The sequence below is a fragment of the Hemibagrus wyckioides genome, linkage group LG23, assembly GCF_019097595.1.
Source record: "Hemibagrus wyckioides isolate EC202008001 linkage group LG23, SWU_Hwy_1.0, whole genome shotgun sequence".
In the NCBI taxonomy this organism is placed as follows: domain Eukaryota; kingdom Metazoa; phylum Chordata; class Actinopteri; order Siluriformes; family Bagridae; genus Hemibagrus; species Hemibagrus wyckioides.
Genome location: NC_080732.1, coordinates 10,735,382 through 10,759,798, shown reverse-complemented (window position 1 = coordinate 10,759,798; position 24,417 = coordinate 10,735,382). Strand labels below are relative to the sequence as shown.

The 24,417-nt window shown below is 35.1% G+C and overlaps 1 protein-coding gene across 1 annotated transcript in view; it reads left to right on the top strand.

Annotated features, from left to right (window-relative positions):
* The first annotated feature begins 2,300 nt into the window (after positions 1–2,300).
* Positions 2,301–24,417, top strand: part of gnal (guanine nucleotide binding protein (G protein), alpha activating activity polypeptide, olfactory type) — a 45,394-nt gene continuing 23,277 nt past the window's right edge. Inside the window, exons 1-5 of the mRNA XM_058377062.1 lie at positions 2,301–2,775; positions 3,009–3,081; positions 3,727–3,781; positions 3,892–4,011; positions 22,430–22,527. Coding sequence (XP_058233045.1) covers positions 2,637–2,775; positions 3,009–3,081; positions 3,727–3,781; positions 3,892–4,011; positions 22,430–22,527 — 485 coding nt within the window. The 5' untranslated portion in view covers positions 2,301–2,636. The remainder of the gene's footprint in view (positions 2,776–3,008; positions 3,082–3,726; positions 3,782–3,891; positions 4,012–22,429; positions 22,528–24,417) is intronic.

Below are 24,417 nucleotides of genomic sequence, written 5' to 3'. Positions count from 1 at the left end.
TTTGCATGACAGCCTGTGTATTTGCAACAGGCCCGTTTTGTTTTGTTTTTTTGTTTTGTTTTTTTTTAGGCAAAGTGGGCAGTGCTGGAATCATCACATTAATACTTGTTCCCTATGTGAAGATGATTGTAGCACTATGGGCTTCATCTGAGATCAGTATACAGCAGAAGTGAGTACACCAGTGTGCAATATCACATGAATGTAAAATTATTAAAAACACATTTCAATAATTGCATGAATTCTAAGTTTACAAAGTATAGTAAGTACAGTATTTCCTCTTATATACAGTCAAAAATAAATACTTTTAAAAAACTATATTGAAAATACAGGCCTCAATCTAGAAACTAGAAACAAAAGACAACACACCTGTGATCACTGACACACAAGTTAGAACATCTGTGATTTGTAATTAGCCTAATTGCTTGAAATGGGTATAAAATCACCTGTGAACATCACAACATTTTTCATGTTTCTGCTTGTCTGCATCATGACATTGAAAAGAATTGTAAGAGCAACTGAAAAATCTGATTGTGAGAACTTACAAAGTTGGAAAAGTATACAGGAAGATCACTGACCAACTAAAAATCAGTCAAAACAGTTGCAGAAGTGCTTCAGACATGGCACAGGGATTATCACTGAAATCTTTAGGAGAAAAATGCAAAATTAAAATTTGCTAAAGAACCTGAAAAGAACGATGATGATTATTGGAAGCACATTCTTAGGTCAGATGAGACTAAAATAAATTTGTTCAGCTCAGATGGAGTCCAGAACGTTTGGAATGTGATGATATGGGGCTGCACAAGTGCAAAAGATTTTGGGGAGATGACATTAATAGATAGCACCATGAATACCTGTGGATATACCAACACACTAGCTGACAAGATGACTCTGACAAATAAAGACAACTTAACTACTTAAACCAGTAATGCTGGACAATGTTGCAGGCAGCACAACAATCCCCACGGCAGACTCTTTCAGGTCTGCCACATGTGCTTAGAATAAACCTGCTCTCATCTGTAAAGAGAACGGGATGGCAATGCCAATTGAGCTGGGCTGTGACCCTTATGCCACCCTCATGGAGTCTGTATCTCACAGTTTGGTCAGAAACATTTACACCTACTGCTCTTAGGTCATTTTGTAGGGCTCCTCCTGTTCCTCCTTGCACAAAAGAGCAGATTGTCTTGTTGCTGGGCTGTTGCCCTTGGACAGGTCCATACTGTCCAGCTCTCCTCATGTAAAAGCCTGTCTTACAGTATCTCTTTCATGTGTTTAAAACTGTGCTGGGGGACACACCAAACCTCCTTGTGATGGTATGTATGGATGTGCCATCATTGAGGAGCTGGACTACCTGCGCAACCTGACTGTCTACTGACACAGGCTACAAGTAATGACAAGGACCCCGACAAAACACAAAACTAGAGACAAATCAAAAAGGAAGGATGAGAAAACAATTGTCTGTAGCAACCACCCGCAAAACCATTCCCAAACTGGATAGATTGATATAGAGAATATGCTTTGCGTCATACAGATGTTTCAGTTGTAGGTACTTTTATAAAGCCACTAGCTTTCTCTAAGTGTTGTTGTGTCATATGATAATATGTGATGAGTTCACACAGATATTTAGGGGTTAGACTGTGTAGTGATTAGAACAGCTCTATGGCAGTATTTTGTAATCAATGCACAAATTTTATTGTCAACCAGTGTTGTGGTGAAGTACTATGACCAACATGGTAAGAACTGGTCAGTTCATTTTTACTGCTACATTTTGGACCAACTGCAGCTTGTTTATCTTACTGGGGCACCCAGTTAATGAGGCCTTATGACAGTCCAAACTAGGTGCTGAAAGAAGAACCGGTTTATTGTGTAGATTTCTTAACAGTGATTTGATTGATAATGGATAGAGCAACAATACTTGGCAATATATGGCAAATTATCTTTATCTTACTTTCCACATGTGATAAAATGTATCAATAAAGTACACTAAAGTACTGAATTTGAAATTGTGACATGTCTCGGGATGAGTTGAGATTTTACAAATAATTTAATTCTAACATTTCATTATTATTTATATATGATTTTATAATTAAGTGGTTTTTAAAGAATTAATAAATGTTAAATAATTCAATTAAATTATAAGGGATATAATATATTTTGTTTGTAGAAACTTTCCTGATAGTCAAATGTTGTATTTTGATTCAGTGAGACAGTAGTGTTGCTGCGTGTGGTTTTGAACGTTACTTCCTGCAGCCACAGTGAGCACTGCTGAGTCTCAGAAAAGCCCAGCTAACGTTAGACGGAAAAAAGCAGCGTAGGGGGGTGGGGTGGGGGGAAGAGGAGCAAAAGCGGTGCAGTCGGACGTATCTTACTTTCAGCCCTTATCTGCTTCCTATTACTCCCACTTATTCGCGCGTCGTTCTTTATTCTAAGAGGATGCCTCATTTTTATACGATTTAACTGAATCTGCTCTGATTGTGCTTGAGTTAAAGCGAAACCGTATTTTACCCACGGCGACAGATAAGCGACGGATTATTTTTTCCCGCCTTGTTTTTTTTGTCGCGTGATAGATCTAATAGTCTAATACTGAACATTAGCGTTCATTCTGTAACGTTGCGTTTGCGTAGCGAGCTTGGCGGAAGATGGGCTGTTTGGGGAACAGCAAGACCGAAGACCAGCGCATTGACGAGAAGGCTCAACGAGAGGCGAATAAAAAGATCGAGAAACAGTTACAGAAGGAAAGGCAGGCTTACAAAGCCACACACCGGCTGCTTTTATTAGGTAAGATACTCCCGATAGACACACGGAACGATATGCCGTGTATGTGGTCGCTCTTTATCGGTAGTGCGTTTGACAGGTCTTGAATAATGCAAGGGACTGGCCAACTGACATGGATTTTCCAATTTCACCATACTAAGGAAAGTGACAGGGGAACGATACTGTCCTGTGCTGTGTTGACATCTTTGTTGGCATATTTTATACTGTTTTCCTTAAAATTAGTTTTGTTGTCAAAGGGGCTGGAGAATCCGGAAAGAGTACGATTGTGAAGCAGATGAGGATCTTGCACGTCAACGGCTTTAACGCAGAGTAAGTATTCGGTATCCATTTTAATCCTGCTGTGGCCCCAGCTTTGGCCTGCTGTTTATATACGAAACGTTGGTAATCGTTTGCGATAATTTTAATGTTAAGCGATGACTCGGCTTGCGCTGTATTTTTAATACAGTGCTCCAGAGTCGGGCAGCATGGCGACAAGCTCGCTGTGTCCGACAGATTACTAAAAGCTGTCAGCCAGAAAAGGCCTCATAGTGGTTTATACGTTGTGTGTAGATAGCTAAATTCCAGGTTCAGTAATGAAACGGTGCCTGTGGATGTAGTGTGCACTCATTAGTGACAGGTACAAAATACAGATAAGATACATGTGACACCAATTCAGCGGATGTAGATGTACTCCTATAAATACACCCTTTTTTGCAACCTGTAACTACATTAATTATGCTGTAATTGCATTAGCTGAGACCAGCTCTCTGTATTTGTAGTATAAAATAATTGATTAATGTCAGTAGATTGTGTACCTTCTAATCAGTCTTATCCTATGTTGTATGTTTTAATTGTACTTCATGTTCCTTTTTTACATTCACAAAAATTCTCACACTAATTTATCACAATTCTGAAGAATTGTGGTGTTACTTTGTTTTATCGTTTGTTCACTTGTTATTAACATCTTTTTCTCAGAGAAAAGAAGCAGAAAATATTGGATATCCGGAAAAATGTGAAGGATGCCATTGTAGTAAGTCCTTCTCTAAATTTAAAACATGCCAAGTTAAGAACAGTTTTTAATCCCACTTGGTTAACAATGCAATTAATTCCACATTTGTCCTGCTCTGTGTTTTTTTTTAGACAATAGTATCGGCCATGAGCACTTTAATACCTCCAGTGCCACTTGCCAACTTGGACAATCAGTTTCGTGCCGACTACATTAAAAGCATAGCACCACTTTCTGACTTTGACTACACAGAGGTAAGGGGTCTGATATCTCTGTTTTGGACATATTTCTAAGCATTTGTCTATAAATAGGAAAATGGATGTTCACTGAAACTGTACTGTAAGTATCTCCAGGTGGTGTAGTGGGTAGTTGATTGCACACTGAATTCATGCTATACATGCTAAATGAAGAAGACTATTCCATGTAACAAAAAATTATTATGTTTATGTAATAATAATATTGCATAGGTTGCTGACTGTATGTGGTATGCATTTTGGTTCCATGTATTTCTTTTTTTATTATATCTCTTGGATAACCAGGTGATGGTTGAGACTTGGAAATAGTGATACTGCTTGCAGATGTCATTATCTTTTATCTATCCACCATGTGTCAGTAAATATACTGGCCTGTTGCATTGTATGGTTTTAGTATAATGTACTAAACATCAGGACGTAGACATCAGTATGCAGTTGTTATCTTTCTTGTGATTCAAATTCAGTTGTGTAGAGTAATACATAGTGTTAAAACAGTACTTGTATTATTTGTTTATTTTTAGGAAACGTAGACATGGTATCTGCATCATATTTCGTACATCCCGACATTTTATAAGTAAACTTAATATTTTTTTAGTCGACAGTAGTTGATCATGCATGTTAGCATACAAATGCAGTTCACAGTGACATTAGTAGGAACACTTTTCAGTCTTGCAATCAGCCAATCATGTGGCAGCACCCCGATGGCTTCAGTCATCAGGCTTCAAGTAATGTAATCACTCATCAGATTGGGGGGAAAATGTGATCTGAGTGACTTTGGCATGGTTGTTGGTGCCAGATGGGTTGGTTTCAGCATTTCAGAATGGGATCCTAGGACTGGAATATGGTAAATTGTGTCAGCAGATTAGGCTGGTGGAGGTGCTGTAATGGTGTGAGGAATTATTTGAGGAGCACGGCCTTTTTTAATTTTTTTTTTTTTTTTTACAGTTAAACAATTATATTATATTCCTAATAATGGGTTGCTCTTAGTGTCCTAAAGAGCTTATGCTATGTATTTGGATAACAGTAAATTCAGTTTTAGAGTGGGGCTAATTTTTGACCAATAAAAATATAAATAGTAGCTTTAAATAAATAAAAATAGGAGATCAGTTGCATGGTTATATTTAGATTTTTTTAAATAATATTAGTCTTCATATTATAACCAAATCCAAATCTACAATTGCACTCTATATATGAGGTTCAATGTTGAAAAATCGTAACTGATGTATTTGTACATTATATCTTTTGTAAGGTTTGATACAATGGGCACAGAAAGATAACGCACTTTTGGTTAAGAAATCTAACCAAAGATGTCTGACATGGTGTAATAGTTGCAAATTTATTAGAATTTGCAAGAGGTCTACTCATTTTAATTTACTACAAATTACTGTCATTAATGGTTAGGGTAAGGGGTGGAGCTCACATTCATATCTCTGCTTTGTACTATTGTACAAACTCTAAAGAAATCACTCTAGTTAAATGGAATTCTTTAATATTTTTCAAGACATCAGGATGGCATGCAATAAATATAATTACATCTTTTGCATGCACCTTGTGAATGGGGCCCTTGCCAGTGATCTGGGCTGTTGCAACAATAATCAAATTTGATACTTTTTCATTTGTTCTTTTGGCTTTTTCACATCTGTGTCAGCCATTACAGGAACCTTTAAAAAAACAGTTCCTACATTGCTTAGGGACATGATTGTGTACTGTACCTTGTGTAAACCAGACTAATGTTAATTTCTCATTCTTACAAATTTGTGTACAGGTGCATCTTTTGTGGTGCTGTGTCTTTACTATTCATATCCATAAAATATTCAGAATAGTCTAGTATACTTTGAGTTTTTTTTATCAAAATATTTAGCATTAAACTCTTGCATTAGGACTGAAGGTCAGTGTGGTTGTAGCTTTTTATCTGTTGACTCCATACACATGTACTTTGTGTGTGTGTGTGTTTGTGACTGGGGATGCTGTAGATTGTCTCTCAAAACATGAACAAGAGGAGATGTTTGGCTGCAACTCTATCTCCATTAATTAGGTTTGTTGTATAATGGTATATTGATTTTTGCTGCTGATGTTTTGTGTATTGACTTGTTGCCTGGTCATTGACTTACAACAAACGACATATGTATGTCATTCTCCACATGGGACATTCAGGACCAGAAAACTTAATACACTTAAGTTTTATAATACAATAACTTTTCATGATGATAGCTCAGAACTAATTGCTTAACTAATTCCTTCTTATTCTTCTCCTCTTCTTCTTCTTCTTCTTTAACATGGCAAATTTCAGCTCAGTTAGATTTGTGTTTCCTGTGAAACAGCTATTTGAACTTAACTCAACCCCTATGAATATGAATAGCACCCCCCAGTGGCCAATTTCAGCAAGACTTTGTTTTGCTAGTAGGTCCCTCTCTGAAACTTCCAGTTTCATTACCATAGCTCAATCAAAACCTTGTCAAATGCTTGCTACTGCATGATTGGGTGATGGTGGCCATGTTTATTTCCCAGTAATTAGGGATCACAAAATATCTGTTACAGATATGCAGCCTTACAAATGTTAGCTTGATTGGCCATATAGATCTTGAGAAACAGCTATTTGGTTTTAAACTCAGCCCCCTATGTATGACCCTGCCCACAATTTTAAACTAAATAAGGCTCCTTTTGTGTGAATATGGCTCCACCTCATTAGATATGATTGGCATGTGGTAGACATATTTACAAATGTCAACATGATTTTGATAAATCTTGATGTGCTCAGTAGTTTGAAACCAAACTTGATAAGACAAATATCCAGACTAAATATATGTTTTGCATATTATGCAAATTATATAAAAAAATTAAGTGGGAGTGCTAAACGGTTCTTGATGCATTTTTGTATATGTGACATATAAAAATTAATTAAGCTATATGGTAAAAAGTTGGACTTTTGTATTGTAGGAGTGCATCATGTTGTTTAAAAAGAAAAAAAGAAGAAAACAACCTTTGTTTAACTAATTAGAAAAAAAGACCCCCCAAAACCCCACCTTTATCAAGTAGATGAATATTTTATTAAGATTGGCCACAATCTCTGTACTGTTACATTTGCGTGCAGCATAGTAATCTGTTAAATACAATAATAATAACTTAACCGTTTGTGCAGGAACTTTTCAGTCATGACGTGCTCTGTCTGTTGATGTTACATATTTTAATAACAGAGATTGAATTGATGATGCAATAGGAATCAAACTGACAGATATAGGATGTTGATTGACCTCAGTAAAGGTCAGCATTTTCATCAGACATTTAACAAGGAATTGTTAAAAAAACAGGGCTGAAATTTAGAGACTTTGATCACTACTTTATTTTGTGTGCACTTCTCCAGCCATGGCTTTTCTTACTGGTACCAGAAGATGAAACATGTTTTCATATTTTTGCTTTGCTAATGGATAATATACTTTTATATACTTCATATGCTCTATAACATTTTCTATAATAAGCACTGCATCCTTCATGGGCCAATCCAGACTTGCTGACTGTGTTATTGACCCAGTGTGCATACACCACCTACAAATAATTGTGCAGCTGCTTACTAATTAAATATAAACAATAATATCACAAGCCATTAAAACACACTATATCCATTTACATTTTTAAAGTCAACACTACAACTTAAATACAAAGTAGCGGTAGAATTCAGTGTACCAAAAATACTAATGCCAGAAGCAATATGGCATGTGAAAAACTGTATATCACTAACATTACCATATTAAGCACTCAACTTAATTTAAGTCAAACAGCAATTAAAACAACCCTACTGATAATATGCACACAAAAGACACCTAAGCAACACTAACCAACTGCTAAATAAACTGAGTGATCTTAACACTTGTTGATTCTTCATTGCTGCACTGCTTCATTGCTGATCCTCTTACAGTAGCACTGTCTGGTGCTAGTAAGTGGTGCACTCCGTCTGGTCAGCTGAGTGAAATATATTTAAAAGGACCACAGATTTTTTTAACTGTACAAAGGGTGTGTTACTGACTAGTTCAGTTGTAAAATTCATAGAAATGTGATTGTGATTTCAAAAAATAAGGGCACATTTAAAGCATAAATGCAATAATTTAAATTTTATTGACCTGTAACTGTTTTGGCCAATCAAAAATGTTTTAGTATGATTTTGTCAGCAAACCAAAAGAAGATTAAAATTGTATAAGCCAAAAATAATTAAAGCCATGTTTAGAAAAGATTAATGGAATTCTGCTGACAAATTTAACTCTATTCCCTTAAGATGTGAAGATACACTCAAGAAAAAAAAAGTCACATACAACAGCTATTTCCTTAGTTAAGTGTAGGTGGTGATTTTTTTGGCCAGGCAGTGTATAAACCAAAAAGGTATAATGTTGGTATTTCATTTGTCTCAGTAGGGGGTGGGACATATTATTACCTAATGTAATATTTCAATGATGACCCAGTCATACAGCTGTATAAGTAAATTAGCTTTGGTCTCACTAGAATTTACTGACATGTGGCAATCATATAATTTACAAATATCAACATTTTTGATAAATATTGACTATCACATTCTGCTGAGTCCATTGATACCTAAACTGTGAAGACAGTACAAAAAGTTCATTAAGCACATTATTAAATAATGTATTCAAATACAAACTGATGAATTTAGCATTACAAAACAGCATGATACACTGATATACAAATATTGCTTATTTTGCACCACAGAAATAAGTGTGTATTTCCTGCTGTGTGTGAGACTTTCGATTCAGTTCTTTTAAATGTGGTAACCTAACACAAATATTGATAGTTTCTGCTATTATTTATTTATTTATATATTATTATTATTATTATTATTATTATTATTGTTGTTGTTGTTGTTGTTGTGTTGGTCAAATTATAATCTTTTTTCTGTAAAAGATTCCTGTGTGAACAGCTGATTCATGTCTACAGGCACTTAGGTTTCCTTACTGGACACCACTTGGCTATCAAACAACTAGCTAATCTCAGTAACATTTAATTTTACACACACACACACACACAGTATAACTTATGTTTCTGTGTTGATATATTCTCTTGATATTATCACACCTTGAAGTTTTCACTGGCAGATCAGTAGTTCAGCACTTCTCTGTAAATGAGTGTAGTGCCTGTAGGGCTGCTATCCACAAACTGAAAATAGCAAATATACAGCTTTTAACCAAAGTTGAGGAGCTTTTTTTATGTTTAGTATGTAGCTGGAGATCAAGCCCCAGCTCTACCAAGCTGCCTCTGTTCAGCCCTTGAGCAAGGCCCTTAACCTTCTCTGCTCCAGGGTTGCCATATTGTGGCTGACCTTGCCCTCTGGCCCCACCTGAAAGAATTTGAATATGCTGTAATGTATATGTTACAAATAAAAAATTTTGTTCTTGTACCTTTACATCTACAGTCAGCTCTGATGCACAGTTTATGGTTAACAGAAGTAAATTAGTAAGTGAACTAGTGTCAGTGATTAATGCAACCCCTAACTGCACATAATACCAGATTTCTGTGAATTGCAGCCATGTACTGCAGATAGATGATGAGATGAATTCAAACTAGTCAGTTGAAATACCCAAAAAAGGCTAATCTAATGTGTTACATAAAACCATTGGAAAGAGGGTCCACATAAAAATATTGAAAATAAGGTAGATACAAATTGATCAACCCTATATAACTACATTTATAAGTCTTTTTTTATATTATATGCATAATATAAATTATCTAGCTCACACCACATGTAGCTCCCACCATAAAACACAGATAACCCTAACCATACAATTTTTGTGATGGTAACTTAATGCTGAAACTGTGAAGTGTGTGTTGCAGTGTGATTGGCTACTGTTATTAAAGTAGCCTAGTTAACAGAAGAATCCTTTAACTTTATTTTTACTTTTACATTTGTTACTTTATTTTAACTTGACTGGTCTCAAGAATTCTATTGCCATTACAGGTTTTAAATTTAATTTAAATGCAAATTAATGTAGTGGCCCTTCACATGTTTAAGTAAACAGGTCATAATCAAAGACACAGTTGTTAAAAAATCCATTTAAAGATTAGCAAAATCCTAAGAAAAATATAAACATAATTATAATAATAATAATAAGAAGAAGAACAAGAATATGCACATCATGCTTGGCCCCCCAAAAATTTTATGCTTTTGATTCTCAGACCTTTACTAATAATAAGAAGAAGTAGAAAGAAATATCCTAACAATTATAGTGGGGTTTCAGCACATTCTGTGCTTGGACCCCAAGCAAACAAACATTAATAAATAAATGAATGACCATGCACCAAACTTAGATGTTCTTAGAGTCACCCTTCATTGTAATGTGGTTGGTTTAATTATTATTATTATTATTATTATTATTATTATTATTATTATTATTATTATTTAAGCTTTGGTTAAGCTTGGTGTAATCTAATAAAGAAAATGAAAATAAAGATGTATTATTTTAAGTTAATAACAATGTGTAAAAATGTAACATGACTGCGTAAACTTATAACCATTTTTGTAAAGAACAAACTTAGCCATTTCCAAGACTCTCTCTTGGGTTACTTTTTCTTTCTTTCTGTCTCCTTCTTGCTTCTTGGTCTGCCTCACACACTTTCTGGTTAAGACAGCAAAATACACACTGCTTTCATTCATACTGTATCACGAGTCTCACTGTGTCTAAGCCCTAAAGAGGTTCTTTCTATCACTTTCTCAGTTGTTCTAACTCTCAGACTCAATAGGTCAATTTCATTTGTAAACAAAAAAATGGTTAAACATTGAAAAAAGTTAAAATATTGAAAATTCTTGCTTGGATAAAAGGAATTCCAATAAAAGATTTTTATTCATGAAGAAATATTGTTTTGACTAGAGACTTCTTTTAATGGCTGGGCAATGTATTTGATTAATACTTGAGTATTAAAACTTAACTAGGTTTTATTGTATCCAGTAGCTTCCAGCTAAGGGCTTCAATATTCTAGCAAATGATTAATTCTATCAAGTGATTGAATTGTAGCTTCTTTAAAAAGGACGGAGTCTGTTCCCTATGTTAGGAGAGAATTTATAGGTCCTCACTTTGCCAGTAAAGGAAATGTTCACTGCAGGGATTTCCGCTTCTGTGCTCACTTTCCCCCTTTGTGTCTTCCTTCTAATCCTGTATCCTGTGTACCTTTGCTTTGGTCTGGATCTTCATTTCCTGCAGACCCTTGGTCAGTGCTGCTAAATTCAACCCTTTGAGCCAAACTGAGAAATTTGGGAAGCTCTCTCACCAACTAGATCAGGAAAAGGATGACTCAATAAAGAGATCTCTAATGTAAACGTAAATGGTCTGGGATAATATATACTAAGGTAAACCAGATGTGATATGAGTAGAATAGCATATAGTATGATTCCTGAATGAAAGATGAGTGATCATACTGGATGAACTATGTGACTGAACTCTTTATCTCTGTCTTTTCGACTTCCTCTTTCTGTCTTGTTTCTTTTTCCTGCCCCAAGGTTCAGTGACATTTATTTTTACTAAATCATACTGTCAATTGCTAAAAACAGTCCTTGCATTTGTTAATAACTCACTGTGGCCTAAGGTGTGACTAGCATAACTAAACTATATAAACCATATATAGCTGACACAGTACATAGTGAAATGAGACAATATTTCTCCAGGACCCTGTGAATCAAGTTGGACAGTCAGTTGTATGTTTGTTCACAAATAGATGCATAATTCATGCTTTGACTTAACATGAACTGTGTTTAATGGTTTTGGGCTATGCAGTGGCGCAGTGTAGCCCTTCCTTATCCATCTTACATCTATTGCAGTTTCCGAACATGTAGTGAAGAGAACTTAAAGTAAACTTAAGCAGTGGTAGTGCTGACTGCATGTTCGGACTGAAAGGTTTAGCAAACTGTGCAACTGATCAGATTCAACAGTTTCCTTAATGGTGGCAGACAGAGAGAGAGAAGAGGATGTTAGTGCGTCCCAGGAATATGCAATCTGTACCACTAGTGGGCATATCAGTGCTTGTACCAGATCAGTAGTCTCATTAGTGTTTCTGCATCTATCAACTCAACTTGTAAGCATTCACGTTTGAATGTGCATAAGGGCTCTTTAATGCAGCTAACACATTCTGGAATAGCCCAGTCATATACATAGTGACTATAAGTGTATGTGAATATAAGTGACAATAAGTTGGGTTAGGCATGCTAAACTCTTCTGGATTATGTTATGGTCATCTGCTCCTATAATGTAGGCCTTAAGCTTAGACACTCTGATGCCAACCATGAAAGCACATCAGATTCTGTTTTTGTATGAAATGTAGTTAAAGGCTGCTATACTTGCCCAAGCAACTCACTTTAGTCTGCTGTTGCACCTTTGCTACAAGTATTCTATTCGGCTCAGGCCCACTACTAGCTTCTCAGCTATGTCGTCTAATGCAGGGAAATCATGCTCTTCTCCTCTGTGGGACAGATCAGGGGGTCTTCTTCTCCTGCTGCTTCATTGAAGGAGCTTACATTCTTCACAGCAGGCTCTGCTATCATACCTGCTGCTTGTTAAAGTTGTTGTTAAATTTGCTGTTTTCAAAGATTATGCATAGCAAGTGGTATTTCCATAGCTTGCATATTGCGCTTCATATTTTGGTCATTGATTATGTCTTAGAATCGTATCAGGGCTTAGCAGTTCAAACAGCTCGCCTTCCACCCTCCTACAGAAAAGGTTGTGAAACTTGACAATCAACAACTGATCTATGATTAGTGTCTACACTGCTATATGCTAAACTCAAACAGCCATGTCTTCTTAAATAAATAGTAACTTAACTTTAAACTTTATCATTTTTATTGTATGTTTCTGTACTTCTCTAAAGCTGCATTGAGACATTGTCCATTGTTATGAGTGCTATACACATAAATTGAATTGAATTGAATTCTTTGGCAATATAGTAATTGTGGTGAAAACAGTAATAAATTTAAAATTACTGTTACCCACAGTAATGTGCAGATCGTCACAAAGCTGCTTTACAGAAATTTCCAAATTCAGCATAGAAATTACAAATTTTCTTTGTTTTAAATGTATCCCTATGAGCAAACCAGAGCCTCACCTGGGTGACACCAGATAGTGTTATTCTAAAATAATTTTCCTTTTAAAATTGTGTACAAAAATGAAAATTCGAAGCTTGGAAATTCATTCTAGGTTTAACATGGAGTCTGTCTCAGGATCACTGGTTTTCCTTCCTTTGACCTCTTTTAATAGGTTTTAACTATCCCACATTTTGGAGATTTTGGCTCTGACCCAGTCATCTAGCCATCAAAATCTGGCCCTTGTCAAAGTTGCTCAGACCTTCCAACATGTCTATTTTTCCAGTGCATCAACTTTCAAAAACTAACTGTTCACTTGCTTCCTAATATATCCCACCCCATGATAGGTGCTATTGTATTGAGGTAATCAGTGTTATTGAGCTGAATTTTATGTGTGCAGCACTTTGACAAGGTCACAACGCAGCTTTACAGGAATATAACAATGACAAAATCCCCTTTTTTGTCCCCTTTTTTGTCATGGGACAGTAAAAGATGGCATGCTCAGTATGCTTCATGTAATATTTTCAGCTTGAGCCATTACAGCCTGTGTTGTGTCATGGTTTGATCATGATGCCATGACAGCTTACCTTAAGCACATAACAGAAGCATACTTTACATTTGAAGTTAATAATAAAATTAGCTAAGCAACAAGTACTAGAAAATGTAGATTAGCTACATTAAAACCTCACATTTTTACTATTGTCTATAGATTCTTTGGTGAATTTACTATTAATTCCAAAAGTAAAACAGTGCTGGTCTCTTAAGTATAATTCTACCATTTCTTTTTTTTTCCATTTTCTGTAGGCAAGTTTGAATTTACTATGACTGTATTTGGTAGGTGTAATGCCACATAATCAGGTAATGGGATTTAGTTGTATACTGTACCCTGACTACACAGACAAAAGTTATTTCTTTCTAGCCAACTCAGCCTCTTCATAGATATTGCATCTAGATAGCACTGATTTTATTTTGCATGCCCTCTTTTAATATAGCAGTATATGCACAATCATAGCAAGTAGCTTTATATAGGCTGTTAAAGGAATCTATGGATAATCACAGTTTTTTTCCACAAGGTCTGAATAATTTTAGATATGCAGTTCTGTGCTTCTTGTTTTTTTTTAGCAAAGCAGTTTTCTGTGATGTGTAGGAATGGAGAGGTCATTGTGCTGGTTATGGTTTTCTATGTAGCTGTTGTTCTCGCTGCTTTCAGCTCATCATGCAACTCTTTTCAAGTGACTACTACCTTTACCTTTCTTATCATTAGTCTAATAATGTTTCACACTAGATTTGAAAAGCAAAAACAATATGTATTTTTTTGGCACCATGTTAAGGTAGAGCAATCATGTTGCACGCTGAGGTGGTAGGAGCAGAGCAGGAGTAGCACTAGTCAGATCGTTTCGGCATGGAGTTTTAATGTGCTTCTAATGCTGGTTAAAATCAACATGGACTGACAAAAAATAAGCAAGTTCACCACAAAACCATATTAGTAAACTAGTATAGCTTTAGTTGAAGGATAATTTTATCATTTAATTATCATGTATGACAGGAGTGGTGTGTAATATGCATCAAATTCTCTCCCGTGCTCATTGTCGGAGTGCACTCTGTGTCTCACCCTTCTGCCTTCTACCAAGGTCTGTGTCTCATCCATCTATCATAGCAACAGATAAAGCATGATCGCATTTCTTACATCTACTACTCATACTACATAAAAAAGAGAACGAAATTGTGGATAAAACAATTCATATAAACTTATATAAACTAATAGTGACAAATAGTGATATAAGCCTCTTGAAGAGGGTTCCATCCTAGATGTATTAACTTTAACACATTTACATTTAAAATCAAATTAATGTAATCTCTTGTATTTGTGTTACACAAGCTCTGCTTCAGCAATGCACAGCAAGTGTGAAAGCACGATGGCCATGTGCTGCTTATTCTCTGCTCATGTATCTAAAGTGAAACAGGCATCAGAGTTCCATGAACTATCCACTAGCTTATAATTGAACCATTTTTAAAAAATATATAATGCTTGAATACCCTACCTGACAATGGATATAAAAAATCTACATACCCCTGTTAAAGTGGCAGGTTTTTGTGATGTAAAAAAATTAAACAAAATAAAGATAAATCATAACTTTGATTTATCATATGATTTTATCATAACGTCAGAACTTTTCCACCCTCAATGTGAAATCACAATATATGAAATTGCAGTAAAAAACATTCAGAAACTTGTTTTTTAGTAAAAAGAAAATATAAAAACAATAATCTAGTTTCATAAGTGTTCAAGGGCCCAACAGTGACAGCTTGGCAGTGCTGGGGCTTGAACCATGATCTTCTAGTTAACGACCCAGAGCCTTAACCACTTGAGCTACCACCACCCCCGCTAGTACTAGCATACAGTACACATGAAGGGTGTGCACTAAAAGCAACTGGTATTTGTAAATATTTATTATTCCCACCTCCTTAAAAAAAAGTCCTGATTGGGGTCAGTCAGAAGAATTGATGACTGTTGTATGATAATTACTTTTGAACATATAGAATGTGATTGGTTCATTCTGAGCATAGCCACCTCCCCAAATATAAAAGGGTGTGCACATTTATCCCGATTTTTTCCCCCCTAATATTTCTGAATGTTTCACTTACTTTTTATATGTTGCAATTTCACATTATTTTTGTGTCATTTTAACTGAGTCATTCCTTTATATGCATTTAGGTATGCTGTTTTTCCTTTGCAATTTCAGAAATTAACCTTAATCTAATGCCATTTATTACTTATGCCAAATGATATCTCACTATACTTCTACAGTGACAATAAAGTATAAAAAAAAAATATTATCTATTATAAAATGTTATAATTTTTTTGAAAGATATTTTTTTATATGGGTTTATAAAGAAGAATTATGGGTAAATAGGGAAAATATCTGGATGTATTGTACTTGGTATGGTTGTGTGAGTGTTCACATGTATGTATACATGTCTGCCTGTGTGTGGATCTAGGTGTGTTAGTGTCCCTGAACTCCAGTAGAGTTTATAGTGGGGGATAATAGTGTAGAGCACAAGGGAGGCCCTTTGCAGCAGTGGCTGTCATTAATACTGTCTCTTGAGTACACTGCTGGCCCTACTTACTTCAGGGTTAATGACTCTTTTGCCTTCTACTTTTTACTAATGAAGGCCCAGGTAGAGTGTGGTGCTGCCAAATGAAAGGCCATTAATGGTTGTTAAGGTTATGTTTTCATGTTTTCCATTCACTTGACTCCCCTGACATCTTGACTTGTCACACCAAGTTTTCCAATGGGATCGCCTCATCTCTGTGTGCAAGAAATGTCTGGAGCAATGAGTAGTGTGTCACTCTTGACTTCCTTCATGTTACTAGCAACCCAAAACTGCCCTTTTACCCTGTCTTTGTATTTTTCACAGTGCAGGTTGCCAGGACCAGATTGGTTTCTGTAAAGGAAGTATTTTATAGGATTATTCTAAGTGTGAGATTGAGAATGTGAGAGATTTTCTCTCTTCTTTGTCTATAATTTGTTGTTGTAGTGTGATTTGGGCAGACTCACTCTTATCATCTGCTTACTACATGTTAAGCACTAGGGTCAAACAATTATTACATAATCACCTAAAAGCAATTTGAGCTGATCACAATTACATGTTCTAATCATGATTAACTGTTGTTAAAAAAAGAAAAATAAAATATATATATATATATATGTGTGTACAGTTGTGGAAAAAAAACACGTTTTTTTCTTACATGTTCATGTATTGGTGAGACTATTGTTTTGCCATGTAATTACAATGTTATGTAAAAAAAAAACTAAGCCATGGCCTGATTTTGGGATTGTACATTATTCATTTCCATGAGTTTTGCTTAAGTACATTTTTTGTTGTTCTGAACCATGTTCAATAACACTTTAGTTTTTTACTATATTGTGTCATGTTTTATTTTACTGTCTAAAAAGCAGACACATTTAAATTTAATTTATGGTTAGTGTAGGTGAATGGCTCTTATTAACAAAGTGTATATGAATTAAACTGTCATTACAGTGTTACAACAGTCATAAAATCCCCATGGTCAAAGCTGAACACTATGAATTATGTTTATGTGAAATTAAGAAGACTGAATAGTAGTTAGTCTATGCAGTATACTGACATCAGTTATAAAATAGTGGTAACAGGCTAACATCTTTACAGAACGATATAAGTATATTTGATTTCAGTTGCTCAAATAGTTTTATAGGATATTTCTCATTAACATATTAGCTTTTCTTGACCTATTCTATAAAACTATAATACTAACTAAATATTATTATTATATTTAGCATATAAATATGCATTTATTGTTGCATTAGGACTATTGATTTTATCTATATTAATTCATCAATTTATGAATAACATTTAACAGAAAGGGGTGTGATACATTCTCTTGTTGGTTTGTTTTCTATCTTTGTAGCCATTTGTTTTTGTGTATTGTGGTGATTATATGATGGAACCTCACTAGAGGCCTAATTATCCTATAGCTATCTTTACTCTCCAAGGAAGTGATACGGAAAAACAAGTGTTTTTCTGAAAGGCCCAATCCTCCTCCTTGTTCCACCTCCCTCACTCTATTCCTTTGTGTTTGCCTCCCTTGTGGGTCTCCACTGAGTAGTTTAAAGATGTTTGTTTGAATTTAAGATATAATTCACTACTTCACAAGTTATTTATCTTTATTTAATTTTAGGATGCTTGGTCAGCCATTTCACCTATCAAAAATAATTAAAGCTTAAATAGACACAATCGCAGTACTGTCTTGATATTAGCAGAAGTTTAAAATTAGTTATGTTTAGGATCTGATGAACCTTTATTGCTGATAGGGTCAAGGATAAATTACTTGTCATTCTTTGGAATAGACATCTGTGGAATTAGCACTGGAGTTTTGTGGTATTAGCACCAATTTATTGTAAACTGTGGTATTAGCACCAGTGTATTGTAAACCAACCAGCTGGTGCTAAAAATGTTTTGATTTTTTTTTTTTTTTTTTTTGGGGGGGGGGTAACAATCTTAAAATCAAACTGTTAATAATGTAGGTCTGTAAATAACCATACGTAACGTCAGTAGTTAAAGCATGCAATAAATGTAGTATGAATCAGTTAATTTGAGACCAATGTGGGTTTATTATCAGTAATGAAGTAATGAAGGTAATCATTAAAAAAACACACACACACACTGGAAAGTTGCCTAATAACAGGCCTCCTTTCTTTCTGGCTTGCCAATTTCTCAATGACCTTCTGGTTAAAGTCAGTCATCTCAGTCACCAGTCTCTTTTCTATTGCACCGAGTGTAAGCTCAACCCCCATCACTTGACTGCTGCTGAATTTGCAAATTTGGTCGGTCTGGTCCAAGCTCCTTAATTCTTTTCTTCATCCGAAGGCCTTGTGAAAGGGTATTTTTGTAAAGATATAACCGAATTTTCTTTCATCTCGAGACATTTCGCTTGCTTCCATATTAATCAGTACCTGTCCAGTAACTGACATCTGCTGAGTGGTAATGAGACTCGTTGAGAATGATCCAGTCAAATGTGGCCAAATATATAAAAACAATATTGATTTGCAAACAACAAAAGTGGGAGGGTTCAGGGCACAGAGTGCTGCACCCTGAGGAAAATTTTATACAAGCCAATCAGAGCTCAGCCTCAAATCACACGCTTTTCAAAACTTTATGGAGCTACACACACACACACACACACACACACACACACACACACAAATGAACGAAAAACAGTTTTTAAGGGTGGTGCCCGAGCGCCCTCTATTGACCAGTCACCACTGCACCAGTATATTGTACAAGTAAATGCTATGAGACACGAAGTTGTTTCATCCAACAAATTACTGGCAATTAATCTTGTAACTTACTAGGAAATTAAAGTGCTGCACCTGTACACCTGACTATAAAGATTTCGGGGAATCTTTCTGTTTCTGCTGGCTGCTGACCATAGCGATTGCTATACTGTTCAGGCTAATACGCACAAATTATAATTATACAATGCATTTTTGAATGTGTATTAAGTGTTTTATATACCCCTGTAGCCATGTCTGTGTACAGATAAAGAGGAAGATACTTTTACAGAGAAATATATTTTATGATGCTTTACAATTTAAATTGTTGGCTGTATTGTATAAAAAGCCTTGTATTGAGTGATGTGCTGTATAGTTACACCCCTATAAACATGCTATATTGTGCAAATTGATTTCAGAAAAAATATTTTCGAAACTTTAATAATCTGTTTCAGTTCTTTTGGTATTTATCAGAAATGTAAGTTATTTAGCAAACTTGAAATGAACTCCAGTGGTTATGTTTTTCTTAAATTTACAGTTAACTCCCACGATTAAATTTGATTCATTTTATTCTTATGAGAAGTGAATCATCAGCATTGTGTTTAATATTGGCTGCTGAATATTATTTTGATAATATTTTAATAGTTTATTTAAGCATCTTGGAGAATCTGTCACAGTTCTTTTGAAGATTTTCGTTTTCTGTTGCTTCTGTTTTTGCAGGGGTAAACCCTGACAGCCAGCATTTTGCATTATTACATTTATTAATGTAATATGTTACCTTCTTCCAGGGGCGTCGCTAGGGCTATTCATTCGGGGCTCGAGCCCTGGATGTTTTTAATCTAGCCCCGAATGTTTTATCCCGAATTTTCCACAGGAGTGTAGAGGAATTAATGAAATGTTGATCGTTTTATTAGAGCACTGGTGCCGTTTATCGTACACGATTTTGACTGACATCTCTCTCCGCACGCGCGCGCGCGCACACACACACACACACACACACACACACACACACACACACACGCTCTCGCCAAAATACCGCGAGAGTGTGCGCTCGAATATGCTCTAGAACTGCTCTCGCGATACTTTAATGTCCTACACCTGTCGGTCTGCGCGGCGCCGCTTTCACACCACGTGACTTAAATATCTTACAGCCTACTTAAACGGGACAGCAATAAAAATGTCAGAAAACACAACAATCTTATTAAATATTAGAAGTTAGACTTTTATCTGAATAATGTTAACACAGTTGATTAAAGTAGGCTAACAAATGTATGTTGTGTGAAAAAGGAGGCCCACTGTCTCTGATTCTGAAAACCCCTGACATATAGGACCCTTTAGAATATTATTCCATACCCAAAATGAACAAAAGCCTTAAGACATTACAGTCTGAACCTCATGACTTTCTATTATTCTACTAATGCAGTATTTAAGTTAAAATACGGACATGACTTAGGGGAACAATGGACCAGAACAGACTCTATCATTCGGCTGTTCTGTCAATTGATAAAGGAATTCTCAGCACTAGAAATACTAGTATGATAATTGACCGTTTTGCTCAAGGCTCGGATGATTCCACCCTCAAAAAAATTGTATAGAAAAGTCATCAAGAGCATGAAGTAGACAAGATACAAGCAGTAAGATAAAGAAAAGATTTAAGAAAAAAAAATAAACAAAGAATAATTCATACAGTAGTGGCAGCATAAATCAGGAATGAAATAACAGGTGCATGTATAATATAGATTATTGTAAAATAATAGTAATAATAAAGGATCTGCACGGCACTGCTTCACCCACAAGCTGTAAAAGAGATAATATTGCATGGCATACCTGTGTGAGAGAAAATGTAATGAATTTAATGAATTCTTTTTTTAGTAGCAATACTCTGAAATGATGGGAGGAGTCAGAAAAAAGATTGAATTAAATTTTCTAAAGTTGCATACTGTTTGTGTTAATTTGTGTTTATTATTAAACAACATTACATAAAAATGCCCTTAAAAACATGTTATTCTTGCTTACCCCCTCTCCTCAGTTAGCCCCGGATGTTTTGGGCTCAGCCCCTGAAGTTTTCAAATCCTAGATACGCCCCTGCCTTCTTCACTGTCATGTAAACATTTTCCTGTTAAATTTAATTTTGGTTGAAAACTAATATTTGGAAATCTAAAATGTCATAAAAATCTAAGACTAAATTAATATAGAAAAATAAGCTGCCTATTCTGCACTGCACTATTTGTGACACAAAAGTGAAAATTTTTATTTTATCTTATATACACCCTGAACCCTAACCCATATTTGTTTATAATACAGTAATACCTTGACTTACGAGTTTAATTCGTTCTGTGACCGAGCTCCTAACTCAATTTGCTCGTATATCAAATCAAATTTCTCCATTAAAATGAATTGAAATGCTATGAATCCGTTCCAGCCGTCCAAAAACCACACCAATTTTTTTTGTTACGTGTTTTTTTAAATAAGAAAAATGTACTTTATAAATAACAAATAGTGTATAAAACAATAATAATACATAATAAAAGAGAATGTAAAGAAATAAACTGGTTTTATTAAGTGTATTTACGTTGAAGAACAGACGAAGATGCTAGCGGAAGTGGAGGAGGGTGGCGGAGTTTTTCATTTCGTGCTCTATCGCGTAACCTAACTTACTCGCTACACACTTAATGCTACAATTAATTTAGCTTAATAAATTTAGCTTAACTGCTAAATTTAACTTACACACTATGCTACACTTTATCGCTAATCTTAATTACTACTTTTTTTTCACTTCACTTAATCATCTTCACTGACTTTTGCCTTTTTCGCCACACTTTCCTCGCTTTCACTTGCAGAGCGTTTCAATAAAAACCTGTTCAAGGAGGTTTGTTTATGTCTCCCTTTCAAAATGTTTGGAAAATAAGTGAGGAAGTGTCATTACACAGCGCCAACGCACGACCTGGAGAGATAACCACGTGAACTGACCGCTCGCTGGGCGACCTAGTGACGGGTGGCGTAAGCTCGCTCGGTCGTAACTCAGATCTCGGCTCGTATCTTAAAGCAAAAAATATATGTATATGTTTATATATACGAACTGCGTAAAAAGTTCATTCCATATAATGAATCCAGCAAAGATAACTAATGAAAAAACTTGTGTTTTACATGTGAATCAAGTGGAATGCTATTAAGATCAGGAAAAGCCTGAGTAATTAATACAAAAGTCTCTTTATACACAACTTTAACTGTTCTTTTCAACATCTTTCCGACCTCATGGACTCTAAAATCTAAATGCAGGTTGAAATTCACATATTTAAGGCCCCTTTTACAATATACCTCTATTATAAGAAAATATCCACAACAGGTATATTGCAGTGGTCCAAGAAATTTGTTTTTCTGGTGTGGTTTTTACTTTACTTATTTAAAAAAATGTTTTTTTTCCCTTATTTCCTTTTTGCTTTATAATGTTTTTACCAAAAAGAAATGTCAATAAAAAGAATGTCCACAAAGTCAGTAACTAGGAAAAAACATATTTTTTCTCTCGCTTTTTTCACAGGAGTTTTTCGAGCATGCAAAACAACTCTGGGATGATGAAGGCGTGAAGGCCTGCTTTGAACGGTCCAATGAGTATCAGCTCATTGATTGTGCCCAGTAGTGAGTACTTCCTCCTCTTCTGTGACGTTGTTTAAGTTGTGCACACTGGACATGACTAAAATTAATCAAATCAGTACATAATACATATTCTTTAACTTAGTATTGTTTTGTTTCGTAAATAAAATGGCAGTAAATCAGTTGTGGCATTGTAAGCATAGCAAATGAACAGATAAGAAATATGATGTTTATGATTTTTACAGTTACTGAATATATGGTGGTTTTAAAGAAAGTAAAATCCGGATATGTATGTTTACATGGGAAGTGGACACAGTTGGTTAGTGCTTAGCACATTTACCAGTGGGGTGGGGGTTTGATTCCCACCTCTGCCCCAATATGTGAAGTTTGCATGTTCCCACTGCGTACAGACAAAGGAAATTATTCTCTCCTATTGGTACATGGCTGTTGCTTGTAATATGTGCGAAAGGAATCAATCTCAATCTTTCTCACTACATCGTGCTTGAAGTTTTCACCACTCACTTTCTCATAATCCCTCACAATTTTTTTCTACTTTATGCTAATTTCAAGTGACAGATCTGCACAGTGGACACATATTATGAAAGTATAGTCTTAATTTAAGTAAGGATCTTAGAATCACTGTTCATATTCCTTACATGCTTGATGGAAACTCATTGATTACATAAATAATTAACTGAGAATAATAGATTTTTGTCCAATACTATGATGTTATTGCAATGTAATTAACTTTTCATTTTTAAACCTCATCAGCTGGTCCAGACGTTTATCCTTCTATGTCTGCTACATTTTTCACACCTGAAAAATTCAAATAATATGAATTAAGATGAATAACTGAATAATAAGCTGAATAATAAAAATAATAAGATTTTAAGAGTTAATTTACCCAATAGATCTAATGTTATCTTCATTATGGGTATATTTGTGTTCAGGAGAGTGAAGTAAATGTTGTATCATAAACTGTTGCCCCTGGGATTGTTACCATGAGAGTCAATCTCACGCCCTATGCACTATTCTCAAAACCTGTGAAACATTAAGTTAGAATGGAAAATTAGCCCTTAAGCAAAACACCAATTCTACAATACAGTCCAGTTTTTCACCGAACTGTTTTGGAAAATTAAACAAACTAATAGTTATTATTTTCTTCTAAAACTACTTTTATTTGTTATTGTGTCTGCTATTTAGTGATTAGGTATTTTTAAATCACTTAGTCTAAAATGTATACTGGGGATGTTCAATTCTATTTGTAACACTTTTAACAATGAACAGCTTTATAGAACTGTATAAATTCAGAATATAAATTATACATTTTAAATTATCCCTGATGAGCAAGGCAGAGGTGAAAGCAGCAAGGAAAAACTACCTGAGACAATATTAGGAAGAAACCATGAGAAATATAAACTGTCATTTCCTAATTCCTAACATGGTACTGAAGAACGCAAATTTTGTCTCTTTTTATGAAAGAAACTAAATAGCCTCAATCCATCCAGGAACTTTCCCATTATGAGGAGGATGTATCTGTGAATGCACATGCATAATATACATATATTGATATACACAATATATGTGTGTATCAATGCACACATTACACACAATGCAAACATAAGTGGAGAGAGTTTCCATTGGCTGGAATATAGCCAGTGCATTGCTCATTTGGTATGCAGTAACTTGGCTGCTTTGTAACAGCACTTAACTATTAGCATGTTGTCTATTTTTTACATGCCGTATCTGAGAAATATTGAAGGACAGTTAGCCTCAGCCTATCTGCTACTGTATGCAGGCCATTATTCACACAGTGTTTGAGAAGATTCTGTACAAGCCATATTGAAGGGAGTTGGTAAAAATTTTGTCTTAGGCCTGGTAGAGATTCAGCTGTTTAATGTAGAGTTTGTTTGTTGCATGTTAACATTCAATATT